The following is a 16,495-nucleotide window of genomic DNA, read 5'->3' as shown; positions in this document are numbered from 1 at the left end:
TTTTTTTTTCTTTTTTTTTTTTTTTTTTTTTCCTCCTTTGTCCAAAAATGTTAAACACTAGAAGCAATAAATCCAATTTAAGGGGGCTAGAACAAGAAATTAAACAGAGTATATTGCATACAAGAGACTGTAATTCTGTATATGCATGCAAACTTATACATGTCACCGGCAAGAGAAACTAAAGTAATTTCAATTGGATATTAAAAAAACAAGTTTACAGAATTCTCAACTGCTAAACCTCGTAATTTATAAATTAATCCATAAAACACACTCTACCTGTGACTCATCCAAGGTTTCAAATTTGAACACTTCCTATCTCCAAGCTTAAATATACATACATATATATATATATATATGTAGTTTTTATACTATCCTGGACATTTCTGACAGGGAATACGTCCTACCACATGTGGTGTGGTGTAAAATTTTGTAGTAATACACTGGCTAAGTAAGGAAGGCAAATAATGTTTAGTATATCTATTCTTACATGCATTATCAATACATTACCAATATATTACCAGCACCTGTGATGAGGGAAATTATGTGCTCAAAAAGATTTTTCTTTTATTTTTACTGCCAAGATGCATTTGAATTCAAGCAAATAAAGAAACAATTCTTTTTTTCATAATTAAGAATCATGTCATTATATATATAAATATATATATATATGTACATCTATGTGCATATGTATATATCCATAAAGATTTGCAAAAAAGGCTATATTGTTTTAGAACATGTGAAAGTCAAATGCAAAATTATCTAAAATTGATTAAGATGTCACTTACTGGTTCACCAAAAAGAAACCAAAGATCATAGAACCAATTCCAAATGGTCATGGAGATTGAACTATGCCTAAATTCGGTGAGCCAGTTAATTAATAACCCTTTTTTCCTGAATTTAAAAAAATAATAATAATCAATGACCTTTTAAAGAAATATGATTGAACTATGCCTAAATTCATCACAAGCATAAGGACCATGACGAATCATTTCTGCCATTCCATTGACATGACGTTGTTTAGCAGCAATATATGCAAAGCAGACCTGCCTTTCATGTCCTGGAAGTAAGCAATACAATTAGAAGGATTTCGAAGTAAAAGCAGTTGAGTTGCTGCAAGAGATGACCAGGATATGTAGCACTGTGAAGAGGAGTCTATTCAGATATATCCTTTCCTTCTGTAAGCCCCTTTCCTTTTTCAAGGTAAATGAAAAATAGATGATGCTCCAACGCACAAAATAATTTGAAAACCAAAACAAACATGAACATCGATGAACCTATAGTATTTTTATTGAGTAAAATTCCATGATTTATTCTACCAATTTTTTAATACCTACACTTTGTGCTAGTATTTTAATCATTGTATTTGGTTTTAGAAAATGGATTTCATTTATTTTTAATAGAATAGACAATGTTGGTTAAAAGAAATTAGTTACACTAATACTAACATATTTTATTAGTTATGAGATGGAATAGGAGATCTGAATGTTACATATATTTATAACATGTACTTTCGATATGTAATAAGCACTGTATCGAAGTGTTCCTATAGGGATAGCGTAGTGCCAATGTCCGCATTCCATCTTATGAGATGCCCTGAGTTCAATAGATTAATAGCCTCTTTTGTTTTTTTTTTTTTTTTTTTTTTTTTTGTTGGTTTGTTTTTGGGGGGCGGTTGGTGAGTTTAGTTTGATAGCTGTTAGAAAAATACTTTTGTTTTCATTTTCTGTTTTAGCACTACTACGATTATGGAAGCAGAGTGGAGAAGAAGAAATGGTGCAGAAAAAGCTCACCACTCCAACCACCAGTACAATACCAACATCCGTGAAGAGGGAAATTATGTGCTCAAACTGTTTTTTCTTTTATTTTTTCTTCCAAGATGTATTTGAATTCAGGCTATAAAGAAACTATTCCCAATTTTTTTTTCACAATTTATAATCATGTCATTATACATATATTATATAAAAAGATAGGCAAAAAGGCTATATTGCTTTAGAACATGTGAAAGTCAAATGCAAAATTATCTAAAAATTGATTAACATATCACTTACTGGTCACCAAAAAGAAACCAAAGATCATAGAACCAATTCCAAATGGTCATGGAGATTGAATTATGCCTAAATTTGGTGAGCCAGTTAATTAATGACCCTTTTTTCCTGGGAAAAAAAAAAGAAAAGAAAAAAATCGGTGACCCTTTTAAGGAAATATGATTGAACTATGCCTAAATTCGTCACAACAAACATCTGGACTGTGACAAATAATTTCTTCCATTACATTGACATGGCCTTGTTTAGCAGCAATATATGCAAAGCAGACCCGCCCTTCTAGTCCTGGAAGTAAGCAATACAAGTAGAAGGATTTTGAAGTAAAAGTAGTTGAGTTGCTTCAAGATGACCAAGATATGCTGCACAGTGAAGAGGTGTCCATTCAAGTACATCCTTTCCTTCTGCAAGCCCCTCTTCTTTTTCAAGCAGTTTTTTCATACTATCTACAAAATTATTTGTGATTAGTATTTACATATATATAACCATCCAGAAGAAAAGAAAATGTTATTACACATTGCAAGCAGACGTAAGATCAAATATTTAATTTTTCAGCAAGTTGATTACAGTAGTCTTATACAAAGATTACCCATTTCTGTTTTCCGGCAATCCTTATATTGTTCTCTATTAAAGCATTGATCTGCTACGTGCAAAAGCAAGTCTCTTTGAAGCCGCCTGACTCTTGACAGGGCTGAAAATTCCCTGGACAAGTCGGGCGTCCTATAATCTGCCACTCGAGCTGCAACAAACATTAATTATTTGAGTCTTTTGGAGAACATGAAAAGAATCATGAGATTAATTAGGAATTCTATCATCATCATGTATGGCATATGTATATATATATATATATATATATGATCACCATGACGGACACAAAGCAGTGCTGCATGCAAAGCATTCATCCCATTGGAGCCACAGAAAAAAGTTGAAGGAAAATGTTGTAAAGTTTATTCTGAAATATTGAGAGAGCCTCCCTCCACAGAAAGAAAAAGTGGAGATTCATTAGCACAGTTCACCAAATCCAACAGTGCAGCATCTTTTTCCATCAGCAGTGCTTTGCTACATCAGAGTAACCATTTTTCTCTGTAACATGTAAGGCTGTGTGTCATTGTCATTCAAGCTTTCATCCTTATATATAATCTTGCTAGCTTAAAATGTCCTTTGAATTTCCACCAATGAGAAGCAAAACCATTTTTTCATTCCCCATTTTTGCTGCTACGTATAAAGGGCTTTCACCATATGCATGAGCTTGGTGAAGAAGACGTGGATATAGCAGAAGATTTGTAATATCCATTTGATTGAATCTCACAGCTATATGAAGAATAGTGTTCTTCGGAGGTGTTACTTGATCAAACTTATGTTCTCTCGTCCCTGAAAAGGAATTCGTCACCTGATTCTGCAGCTTTCAACACTGTCCTGTCCATTGCCTCGCTTTCTTTGATATCTTTATTTGAGTGGAATGAGCGGCCAAAAGGTTTTTGGGCTGTCTTAGATTTCTAACTTATAGATATCATGCATATAAATATATATATATATATATATACATATGTAGGATTTTGATTTGTTGCCAAAAGTTTCCGCTTTATGTTGAGAATCTGGCAGGTGCTAAAGGTTGCCACTTACCTAAACCATGATATGTGAGCACGTTCTTGCCTTCTATCATTCCATGTGAGGCTATATTTTCTATTTACAAAAATTTTACCAAAATGCATAATACTTTAATTTCCCCAAAAAAAAAAATTTAAAAATTTCTTATATCACCCCCAATATTTTAACCAAAGAGAAACTTATAATCCTAGTTTTGCCGGCCATCAGTAAGCAGCTTCCTATTCAATATTGCTAAGGTATACAAGGACAATAATATATGGTATTTCAAGGATCGAAAAACCTTAGAATTCTAGTTGAAAATTACTGTTTTAAGAAAGAAAAGAGAAGGGGAAAAAAAATTTTGAAAAGTACTAAAATGTTTTATAGCTAGATAAGAAGACGTCATATACACAAAGTCTTTGAGAAGTAGACACTAGACAGAGAAGGTTACTTGATTGATGATGGAGGTAGGGACTTTGAAGAGTTATTGTCATCATTAATATTAATTATGAGTTTAGCTGCTCAAAAGTTCTATATTCACCCAAAAAAAAAAAAAAAAAAAGGTTCTGATCAGATGACATTTCTCTACTTAGTATCATTCTAATCCACTTTTGCAGCCTCGCCATGAAAAAAACAGTATAGTATCTTCTTTTTTTTTTTCCAAACTAAATAGCAAAATATTGAACATGTAGGTCTCTGATCATGATCACCAATGATCAAGAATTTTCAACAATATATTTATACATACAAAGTACAAACACGCAGACACATTATTTTATGTCTATATATAAAAGTTACAGCATATGCATTTTGGGAAACTAAATAACAAGCAGTGGATCCTAACATAACACACAAACAAACAGAGATCCCAACATAACAAGGAGCACAAACTGCAACCATTGTGTGGTATTATTTTATTGAGGGAATTACTAGGAATTCTATGTATTTATGATAACGATAATGGTAATAATATCAATTATCAATTACCATTCTCCACCACCACCTTGTCCTTTGAAGACCAGCTTTCCACTACTCTTTTGTCCTTTGAAAGCCCACAGATTAATTTATTCACCTGTAGCATGACTTCCATTCTATTTGCCACTGCGATCTTTGCCAGTAAGGTCATGACGGATTGGGGTTGTCCCAAGTCTGCAAGAGTAGTTTTTAGAGTGATTTCCACAAACATGACTTGCACGCTGTAAGGGATTCCAGTCTTGCAGTAAACTGCGAAGGTCTCACAGTTGTTGTTAAGAAGATGGTAAGCGCCGAAACCATTGGTTTTGTGCATCTTATAGGCGCGATCGATAACCGTGCGGCGCTCATCGGCAGGGCGTGTGGTGCATGTACCTGGGACTTGTAGCAAGAAGTTTGATATAGACACTTCGTATTCATAGCGAAAAAGGCCGTGACCATCCAGAAAGCAGGCAAGGCAGGTTTTCACCACTATTCCTTCCCCTTTCTTCTCCTCTGCTTGTTGTTCCCCACGGCAGTTTTCGCATGTTTTAGGTTTTATGCTGAGGTGGATCACTCTAGCTTTGTTGTTTTCCTTCACGTATATTCCTGTATACATAAATTTAGATTAAAATTAACATTAATCTTTTAGGTTGTTAGATATAAAATTTTGTTAAAAAACATATCAATCCTGTAGCATAAGAGGTGTGTCATCAGTTTTTTGACGGCAATAAATTGATTTTCAAGTTTATTGTTAATAAAAGACTAGTGGCACACATTTTATAATACGGTGCATACTGTAGCAAGACTGGGCAGACATCTATCTATATAATCTATCTATATAATATATAAAAGAAATATAGTATGCATCATATGCCAGCATAGACTTTTTCTAAATTTCCTCCAAAAGTATATTTTTTATTTTTATTTTATTTTTTATTTATTATTTATTATTCATTATATTATCTTTTATGATATAACCAAATATATATAAAATTAATTTTTGATATAACTATTCATAATTATTAAACAATTGATAAAATTATATATGGTAATAATCTTTAAATAAATTTAAAATAAATAAAATATTTAATTTTATTTTATTTACCAAATATATATTTTTACCCTTTTTTAATGATACATATATTTTTATTATTAGCATTATTACTATTATAAATATTATATTATACTATATTATATAATTTATAAAGAGGTCATTATTATAATAGTAAGTTTTTAATTTAAATTTTTAGATCATTACATAGATTGATTTGTTATCATTCTATGAAAAATTATAGTTATCGTATTATATATTTAACCACCGTTTAATGAAACTTGATTGTCTCAAAGTCGGCTATAATTTATAATAATAATAATAATAAATTACATTATGACTATTTAATATATAGAAATTAATTATTTACAAAGAATCAAAAAAATATTTGAATTTAAATTTGAATTCTATAAATGGAAAACATTTGAATTTAAATTAAAGTATATAAATGCATTTGAATTTAAATTTAAATTTCACAGATAGAAAAAATTAGAGAGAAAAATTCCATAAATGGAAAAAATAAAAATGCAAATATTTTTGAATTTAAATTCTATAACTGAATAATATTATATATAGAAATCAAATTTACAGTCTGTTAAAGCTAACCATGGAGTGCTATATAAGGTACATGTAAACCTGCTTTATTAACTATGATTTCCATATTTTAAATCGTCTTTATTTAAAAAAATGCATTTTTATTTTTTTTTTAATGTTTTTCCCTTAGTACATCAAAAATGTGCTACCAGCTTCCAAACAATGTGTGACTGATGAGTAAAAAAAGAATAATATGATAGAAGGCATGTAGAGTTCAATACCAAGATTGAGGTATTATGTATCAAAACGTGCCAAGATCTATGATGAGGTTCTCTAGAACATCTATCTCTCTCTCTGGAGCATATTTATTTTATTTATTATTAATATTATTTTCTATTATTGACATTTTAAGAAGTTCCTCTTAAAGTTTTTTCTGTATTGAACTCATTATTATTTCACCAGCTTATTGTGATGGGAAAAAAAATGGTTAGTTGGCTCTTTCGGTTGGAAACTTTGCTCTCAAACACTCAATTGCATTATATGGTCTAAATGTTTGAATGTATTGCAACAGTAATATTATTCTTTTGAACCAAATTAAATCAATACTTATAACACTCCTAAATAATTAAAATATCAAAAAGAAAAAAAAAGGATAATTATCTATATTTTTTTCCTAAAAAAATAAGCCAATATTTTTTCAGCCTATCCTTTCTGCTCTATGTATTTTTCTATTTATAGTGTTCAATCAAATTATATACCATCGAAAACACTATTTCATGCTCGAAAAACATTATTTTTTTCTTTTTTTTTAATTCCATATATAAAAAATAAAATCAATAGTCAAAGTTCTTTTCACTCAAACAATCTTTATTGATTTATTTTCTATTAAATATTAAGTTTTTATGTATCATTATGTTTATAATAATTTCATATTGCATAAAAATATGTCAGTACATTTTATCAGATATTTTTTTAATTATTTTTATATTTTATAGTCTTTTTTTTATTCAAAACGAGAATCTATATATTTTTATTATTAAAGATATTTTATATAAAAATTCTATATACTAATACATATTTATATATAAATATACAATAAATGTAATTTTATTATAAAATAATAAGACTAATATATAATAATTAATAATAAAATTGATTTTTTTTATCATAAATTTAAAATGAATAATATATTTTTCTATATTTTTTAAAAAATGCTCAAAATGTATTTATATATATAATATATAAAAGAAGAAGAAGAAGAAGAAATGTGTCACATGTCAGCATACTTTTTTTATCAAATTCCTTTAAAAAGCATCTTTTTTATTTTATTTATTTATTTAATATCTTATCTTTTATGGTTGTACCTAATTATATATAAAATTAATTTTTATTTTAAAATAAATTTTAAATAAATAAAATATTTTATTTACCAAATAAGTCAAATACATAAAATGTATTTTTTTAATTAAATATATTTTAAATATTTTTACATATAAAAATATAGTTTATGAAAATTAAAAAAATATAGAAATTAATAAAAATATCTTTTTTTATATATAAAAAATATCATAAATAATAGTTGTTAAACATGGCAAAATAATATTTATATCTGAAACAAATTATTAATTCATTTGAATTTTAATTTTAATTTTATATATGGAAAAAATTAAAATAAATATTTTATAATTTGGATTTCATAAATAATTTATCTTATAATTGAAAAATATATTTATAGAATAAATAATAATAATAAATAAATAGACAAACAATTAAATAATTAAATTACATTATTAGTATTAATATATGGAAATTAATTAATTACAATGAATAAAAAATATATTTGAATTTGATATAATGGTTTTAATATTAGGTTTTTCATTAAATGTATGCGTTTGATATGTTAATTTTTTTTTTTTTTAAGGCAAAATGAATTTTGTAACTACTAGTTGATGAATTTTTAATCTCAATCCTTGGAGTGGTTTAAAAATTAAAAAGAAAAATTCTTATGATAAATCATCAAATTGACTTGATAAAAGCTTCATTATATATATATATATATAACTTTTAACCAAAAAAGCAATTAGTATAAAAGTATAAGAGAGACTGTTGTCATATGCATGTATGTTTCACTTGAAGCTAAGAATTGAGATTTAATGGGGAACAATACAATTACCATGGTGGGAATACGTGTGTAGAGCTCTGTAGCAGTAAATATGATCTCCTGATTGCAGCTTGTCCCTTCTAATTCTGTTCGAAATGAATCCCATACCAACTCCTTTTCTATATCTCTCGCTTTTCAAAGACTAACTTTCCAAGGACTGTGTTGTGATATGGATGCTATGCAAAGCTGCTGCTGCTGCTAGCCTGCTTATTTATAGACCAAAGAAACAAATTAAAAGTAAACCGCTAATTAATATAATCAAAAATTAAAAATAAAAAATAAAAAAATAAAAAAGAAGAAACGAATATTATCAATTTTGAAGTCTCTTAAAGTACACGGTTAATTAATGTGGTGCATGTATAGGAAAACAGGAATTAATTAAACGCTTTTAGGGGTTTGAAGTTGTTCTTGTACTTTGGTAACAAAAGGAAGTGAAAGCTCTTTCGTGAAGAGCCTCTGCTTCCTTTGTTTTTTCAGATGCCTGCGTGTTTGACACGCTGGACTATAAAGTAGGACAGGACATAAAATAGTGCTAGGTTGGTGTTTGACCAATCAATTTTGTCCGGATAAAAAGAAGACTACCCACGAGGAGGAATATACAGTCCGGATAAGATTAACACATGGGAGGAAATATCGGTACCCATTTTTCGAGCCCCTTCTTCCGTCCCTCTTTTACTCACCCTCCATCTCCCTCTCTGTTAGAAAACCAAAGCCTTACCAAAAAAAAAAATATATATATATATATATATTGTTTTAGGATTTTTTTTTCTCTCTCTTATTTTATTACATATAGAATAATTATGAATTTTCCTAACTAATTTTTATAAATAATTTTTTTTTATCAAGGTAATTTATTTTTATTTTTTAAAAACATTTTATTGATATGAGAAATATATTTATGCTAGCATGGAGTCAATATTATATTTAAAAGTTAATAAAAATTTATTAATCTTTTAAAATGAAAATTTATAAAAGTGTAACAAAATATCTATCATAATTATGTAAACTATAAAAATAAAAATAAAAAATCTTTACGAAATTTATAAAAATCTATAAGCATCTTTCATAACTTTTATTAACTCTATAAAAAATCCATCAAAATTTATGAACTATACTAAAGTTAATCAATAAATATTTTCATACAATAATTACTAAAGTAATTTTGAAATATTCAAAAAATTTATTAAAACATTTTCATTTCTATTCGCTTCCTGTTAGTTTTGATGGAAAACATAACACGGAAAAATAAAAGGATCAAATTTTTTACTTTTTTTTTTTTTTTGTCTCTTTCCATCCTATTTTAACTATGGAAACAAAAGATTTTAATATATATTTTTTTCTATTCCCTCTATTGTCTCTATTCTTAAAAAAAAAAAAAAAAAAATGGTCCATAAAAATCTCTTAAAATTCATTTTGAATACCCCTGTAGTAGTACACATATAGGCAAACAGGAGTTAATTATGTGATTGAAAACTTTTTCAGAATGCTTTTGTGAAGAACCTCTGCTTCCTGGGTGTTTGAGACGCCGGACTAAAAGGGGACAGGACAGGACATAAATTGATCCAAGGTTCGTGTTGACGAATCGTTTTCATCTGGAAAATCGGCTCATGTGGGGAAATGTTGGACCGATGTTTTTGGTTCTCCACCACCACCTTTCTTTTTCTCTTTTTACTTGTCCTACCAAGGAAATGTTCTATTTCTTTTTATTTTTTAAACAAAATTTTGAATCCTATTTCATTAAAAAATAATAAATATTCTCATATCTTGTTATTTTTTTTCTTTATATTATTCTCATATCTGGATGTTCTTCCTTTTTTTTTTTTTTTTGTTTGGTCCCTAAATAACAATAAACATATTTTTTTTTTAATTTATCTTTGGCTTCCTTTTTTTTGCATCATCAGTTTTTTTTTTTTTTTCTTCTTCTTCTTCTTCCATTTTCTTTCATTTTTTTAATCTTTCTATCTTCCTTTGCAGTTTTTTTTTTTCCCTCTCTTTTTTTTTTTCTTCTTATTTTTTTATTTCGTTATTTTTTTATTTATTTTATCTTTGTTTTTTTTTTCCTTCTAAATTATTTTTTCCTTTTAATATTTATTTTTTCTACTGTTCAATTCCTAATTTTATTTCCCTTTTTGTTTATTTGTGTTTCTTCCTCTTCCTTGCATAAATGCTTGAATTGTTTTTACTTTCCATTTCTTTCTTGGCAATATAATATTTATATATGGGAATTTTCCATTTCTCTCGTAGTCCTCTCACACATACCAAAATTGACCCTTGGATTCTTTAAGTGGTAAATCCAACAGTTAGGTGCTCTCCAACAACCTCTTAATAATGCATCTAGTCACACACCAAAAAAAATTCCATCTCAAAAGAGCAAGGAGATCTAGCATAAAGTGATATATTGATCACATCGGGATTAATACTCTTTTACATATAAGAAAAATAAATGTCAAAATAATATACATGAACATCCATTAACATAATTTCATAATTGAAGTAAAATTGGTAGGGTAAAAATGGTTTAGAGAAAGGATTAGAAACATGAAATCCAAAAGGAGAAAAAATATATAATATGGAGGGTTATAATCATATAATCCGGATGAGTAAAACAGTATCATCTAGATGATTGAATCCTTAACCTTTGACCAAATAAAATTTTTAGGGTTACAATCTACTAACCAATTCAGCCAGCATCTTGTTGGTGTTAATATGATTTACTTGAGTTTATTAGTAATCAGTCTAAGATCAATGCTTGTAAAGAGCCAGTAGAGCAACTGGAGATCAAAAAACCAAGTTGATCTTTACCTCTACAGCAAAGAAAACTCTATGGTGCAGTTGAATTGAAGGATAATAGTAACATGCTTAAAGCCTAAAGATAAAGTAATTAATACCCTCTAGGTAGTAAAAGAAGAATTTGTCCAATCTTCATAATAAAGAAAAGAACTAGCCTTTCGAGGGGGAAAAAAGTTCAGTGCATTTGAATCAAATTAATATTGCACAATTTATGATCTTCATAAAGCGTTCATGATTTATGCTATGTTATGGCCGTAAGCTGGCTAGCTCAGGCACTGCCACATGAAACTGCCTATTCTGACAACTTATGCATCGCTGCCAATATTATTAACAGCTTGATTTTTTTTTTTTTTTTTTTCTGATTGCCGACATCTACAAAGAGCCGCAGATATAGGCAAAAACACAGCAGTTACCAGAAACAAAAATATGATCTGCTAGCTTTGAGTAATTTGGCATTAACTGCACATGGCGAAGTAAAAGCCACTACCAATCCAAGGCTAGAAATGTAAGTGAGAGCTGCTGCAACTCTTGTAAAACAACAGAAGAAGATGATAGCCATACTCTGCGGAACCGCAAAATTGTAACAAAACTGAGGCAGCCGAGCAGTAGAAGGCTATGAAATCTGCTATCACAAACACTTGGAAAGACGTTTGATTATATAAAATTGGCAACCCTTTCTCAAAGTGTCTTGGTCTTCGCACCTTACAGGCATTGTAAACCCGGCTTCGAATGTCTTCAGTATACGCAATTTCATTTCTTTGCCCTCATCAGAAACCTGTTTATATCTATCTCCGTTTCTCTTTTAAATTCCCCTTTGGTTATATAATTTTTTCCTTGCCTAAGTACTCATAGTCCCATACATGCACAAGTGATTGTTGACTTGGTCGACCTCCCAACTTTATCCAAACCATAGACTGAAAAATCTATGTAGGAGATAATGAGTATAAATATTAAGTTTGGTTTGACAAAAGTAAACAAATTTAAGATAAACTTGCCTTGTAAAGTTGTCAAATTTTTGGATTAGTTCAAACCATGTCAATCTAGATAATTTAACCGAAAACCAACTAGTTAAAAGAAAACAATCCCTTTTCATTAAAGGACATTAATTCATATGTGATTTAAAGCAACACAAATAAATAGTCCAAACTCATTGCCAAACAAGCTCCATTGCCCAAAGAGCACAAAGTATCTATGGAGGCATTACATATCCACGTCAAACCGGCCACTTCAACTTCTTCGTTCTTCTTCGAATTAACAAGGTTGTGGAAGATAACCCATTGATGCAGTGCAGCCATTAAGCTTTGGTTGTTATTTATAAAGCTTTGAAATCTTCATGGAGACCGATCGTCTACTCAAATGAATAGTCATCGCTAAAGATACAATGGAATACGAGAATTTCCAATTTGTTGAAGATTTTAAGTGGTGCTAATCGAAGAATTAAATAAATAGTCGACATTGTTAAGAAAAACCGAAAATTTTTGTACATAGCTTTTGGCCTTTTGAAATCAAAAACAAAATGGGTTGTAATCTTCCTTTTTTTTTTTTTCTTTTTTTTTCTTTTTTGGCCCGAAAATACAAATACGAAAAGTAAGAAACCCAACTTAAGAGGGTTGAAATGAAAAATAAAATAAAATAAACAGAGTATATTGCATACAAAAGACTGTAATTTTAATGTGCATAAGTTGAAATACTATTTATTCTAAGTTTTTAAAATAAATGGTATTTCAACATGGTATTAAAACTAGAAATTTAAAAAATCCGAATTCAAAACTCAACAATTTTACCAAATAATTAAAGATTCAAAAAAAAAATTCAAAAAAAAAAACCTACATATGAAAAAAAATATTAAAAAAAAATATAAATAAAATAAAAAAACTCACTTTCCATCGGCATACAAGATTGCCACATATGTCACCAGAAAAAGAAATCGAGATAACTTGGCATGGATATTGAAAAAACAAGTTTACAGTGTGGACCCTGTATGGTGAAACCGCGCAATTTATAAATTAATCCTCAATACACACGCTGCCTGTCTTTTGCCCAAGGTTTCAAATTTGAACTCTTCCCATCTCCAAGTTTATACATATACTCAGCTTACTCTTCTACTGACCAAAACATTTTTGCATGTCTGGAAAACGCCGTACCACCTATGGTATGGTGTAAAATTTTGTAGTAATATGCTAGATAAGTAAGGTAGCCAAATAATGTGAAATATATCTATTTTTAATGTGAATTATAATGATACATAAGAGGAAAAAAATACTATGATTTTTTGCATATTTTAAAGATGAACCTCTTTACGTTACCAGAACCAAAACTGAATAAAGTAAATGGAAAAAAGATCATGCTCTGGTGCACAAAATACTTTTATCGAGTAAAACTATTGGATGCATGAATTATTCTACCAATTTATTATTCTGTTTGGTTTTAGGAATGGATTTCATTTCTTTTGAATAGAATAGACAACGTTGGTTAAAACAAATTAGTTACGCCAAATACTGCCAATTTTTATTTGTTATGAATTTTTTATTATTATTATTATTATTATTTTAAATTATGTAGAGACTCGAGACAAACACAAGGCTAAGCCCAACGAAATCACATGAAACTGGGCTCTGCACTTAGAAACACGCACAAGCCCGAACAGGCAGCGTAGGCCTATATGAACGGCAAGGTTAACCAAAGATTAACCCAACTTAATCCTGTATTAAGACTGGGCTCGGACTGTACACCTAAAAAAAACAACCAGCCCATAAAAGCTCCACAAAATAAAATTAATACCATAAAATAAAATAGGACTAATTACACTTTCTGCTTCCCAAATAGGCATTGTTTTTCACATTACCCTCGAATTTTAAAAACTCTAATTGCACCATAAATCATCTTTTTTCTATTATTACTTTGATATAATTATTAACACCATTCAATTTTTTTTATAAAAAAAAAAAAAAAAAAGTTGTAGCAATAAATTTTTATGACATCCATAATAAAAATAAATAAACAAATAAATTTTCATGATAATATATGCTAGATGTTTTATAAGTAGATTATATGCATTTTCAATAATTTTAATTAAAAAACTTAACATTTTTAATATTGTTATTTTTCTATAATTATTTATAGGTAAATACATTATTCAGAAAGCCCCAATTTTGATTTTCCCATACGAATGGGAATGGCCACGACTCTGCAATGGCACCCACAAGCACAAGCAGTCCCACTTCCGGCGAGAGCCAAGCCTCTAAATAAGTTCCCAACGTCGGCGCGCCACGTAGCCACCACCGTACAAGCTTTCCGGCGGAGCGACATCGATGGCTTCGCTAAGCGCATGGCTTCCGGTGAAGCCTGGAGGGACGCCTGGCGCAGCGCGAATGATGGCTTTGAGCGCTTCGTCTTCGAAGCCAGAAAGACCGCCGAGCGCTTAGACCGCCGATACGCCTTGTCGCGCAAGCTCAGCTCCGCCACCCAATCCGCCGCTGCTCGAGCTCGAGAAATTGATAGGGAGCTTGAGATTAGCTCGCGATGGCGCGCTTTCTCTGTGGACTTCAGTAGAAACTGGCCTAGGGTTTGTTCTGCTGTCTCTTTCTCTCTTAGATTGAAAATTGAGGGTTTCTTACTGTTCTGTGCTTATTTACGATTTCTTGAGCAATTTTTTGTTTGGTTGTTGTCTGTGCAGTACAGGAAGCAGATCAATGATTTTTTGGATACTCCATTAGGAAGGGGTTTTGCGGTGAGTAATTAAATTAGTGTATAACCCCAATTTTTATTGCGCTTTGTCTTATTCATGATTGTATAAGGATGAGATTTTTGGCATTTGTATGATGTTATTTGCATAAAACTATTAGCTTTTTTCATGACCCTAATTGACATGTTTAGTAAATTGTCTGAAATAAAATTATGAATATGGGTTTGTATAATTAATACAACTTGGTTTGGTTGAGTTTTCTCTTGCACATTTGGGGCAGATTATGTATTTGTTAGTTTGGTTAATTTAATTAATAACCACTGAACTAGAGCTCGACTAAAACCGTAAGATTAAAGGTTTAGTGAGACTTTGAGTAAGAATAAAAGGCTAGTAAAATTAAAAATCAGATTGATTGTTAAAAGTTACAGAGTAGTGATTATTTTTTATGTATGTGATTAATCATGTGGCATGGAAGGAGGAAAAAGAAAAAGAAAAAGCAAAACCCATTTTTAAGCTTTTTTTTTTTTTTTTTTTTGGGATTATTTGAACTTTATATTAGCTCACCTCCATTTTTCCCCTTCATTTACAGACAATTTTCTTCCTCTGGTTTGCACTATCTGGATGGCTTTTCCGGATTTTGATATTTGCAACTTGGGTACTGCCATTTGCTGCCCCTCTTCTCATTGGAACTGTGGCCAACAACCTTGTTATAAAGGTATTACTCGGCTCGTCCACCGCTACTTTGCATATTAATCTGCATAACTACTACAAGACACTTTTTTCTTTGCACTGAATGTAGTTCAAACGTACATGGTAAATAGATATGCAGCCTATGTCATTGCTATTGTTGCTCTCAATTTCTGAACTCGTTTTCTGTAACATATTCTCATGCCCTGAATCTCAGTTAAAAAATAAAAATAAATAAATAAATAAAAACTGAACGTTGAATTTGTGTCTGTGCTTGTCAAATAATGTTTAGATGAAGCCACAAAGGCTTTTAAAATTGTTATTGGCTTGAAAACTGAAATGACCAAATGGCTCAATGTCTCTTTTTGTGCTTAACTTGTATAGGGGGATTGCCCAGCTTGCAAGAGGCAATTTGTTGGATACAAAAACCAAATAATTCGCTGTGCAGGCTGTGGAAACATTGTGTGGCAACCGAAAGGGGACTTCTTCTCAAGAGATAACAAAGGCCCTACTTCAAAGTCCGACCCTCAAGTTATTGATGTTGAGTTTGAGGAGAAATGAGTGAGATATCAAAACTGACATAGGGATTTCATGTCACACACAGAAAACAGTGAGCATGGCCTGCCCAACTTGCAGGGAAAAAGAAAAAAAAGGGGGTCATTTAAATATGTAGTATTTTTTTTTTTTTCTTTTTGCTGAAAAAAATTTGTATTATTTCTGTATAAATAGTTGTTGATCATTTTATGTTAATAGTATATTTCATTTAAATTTTGTTTTTCTTGCTTTTCTTTCTTATGTCGACTGTACACTTTTGTCAAAGGAATGTAAGGGATGTTGATTAATTGTCTTTTTTATCAAGGGATGTTGATAATCACCTTTTCTTTTTTTGTGATAATTTATATATTTATTGAAAAATGTAGATGCAATGTTTGAAGCACTAGAGCAAATGTTTAAATTGAAGGATAGAAGTGAAGAAGTTAATAATTTGTGGAAGTTTATTCCCTGTA

At 29.9% G+C, this 16,495-nt stretch overlaps 2 protein-coding genes across 2 annotated transcripts; one reads left to right on the top strand and one right to left on the bottom strand.

Moving 5' to 3' along the window:
- Positions 1-4,344: 4,344 nt before the first annotated feature.
- Positions 4,345-8,505, bottom strand: LOC107414958 (protein LEAD-SENSITIVE 1). The gene is made up of 2 exons (XM_048470887.2): positions 8,339-8,505; positions 4,345-5,186 (listed from the first exon to the last, which is right to left on the bottom strand). Exons 1-2 carry the CDS (start codon positions 8,430-8,432, stop codon positions 4,606-4,608), a joined length of 675 nt encoding a protein of 224 aa, XP_048326844.2. The 5' UTR covers positions 8,433-8,505; the 3' UTR covers positions 4,345-4,605.
- A 5,750-nt stretch (positions 8,506-14,255) lies between these two features.
- On the top strand, positions 14,256-16,362 carry LOC107414937 (uncharacterized). The gene is made up of 4 exons (XM_016023153.4): positions 14,256-14,681; positions 14,793-14,846; positions 15,391-15,516; positions 15,873-16,362. Exons 1-4 carry the CDS (start codon positions 14,286-14,288, stop codon positions 16,047-16,049), a joined length of 753 nt encoding a protein of 250 aa, XP_015878639.1. The 5' UTR covers positions 14,256-14,285; the 3' UTR covers positions 16,050-16,362.
- The last annotated feature ends 133 nt before the right edge of the window (positions 16,363-16,495 follow it).

The sequence above is a fragment of the Ziziphus jujuba genome, chromosome 8, assembly GCF_031755915.1.
Source record: "Ziziphus jujuba cultivar Dongzao chromosome 8, ASM3175591v1".
Lineage (NCBI taxonomy): Eukaryota > Viridiplantae > Streptophyta > Magnoliopsida > Rosales > Rhamnaceae > Ziziphus > Ziziphus jujuba.
Note: the sequence above shows the minus strand (reverse complement) of the source record. Positions and strands in the feature narration are given on the sequence as shown.

Bases quoted from the DNA above. Each gene is read 5' to 3' on its own strand.
- LOC107414937 (XM_016023153.4), top strand. From the start codon at position 14,286: ATGGGAATGGCCACGACTCTGCAATGGCACCCACAAGCACAAGCAGTC. The intron at 14,682-14,792 runs GTTTGTTCTGCT...TTGTCTGTGCAG, and splicing joins TCAGTAGAAACTGGCCTAGG to TACAGGAAGCAGATCAATGA. The intron at 14,847-15,390 runs GTGAGTAATTAA...CTTCATTTACAG, and splicing joins CATTAGGAAGGGGTTTTGCG to ACAATTTTCTTCCTCTGGTT.
- LOC107414958 (XM_048470887.2), bottom strand. From the start codon at position 8,432: ATGGGATTCATTTCGAACAGAATTAGAAGGGACAAGCTGCAATCAGGA. The intron at 5,187-8,338 runs GTAATTGTATTG...TTATGTATACAG, and splicing joins ACACACGTATTCCCACCATG to GAATATACGTGAAGGAAAAC.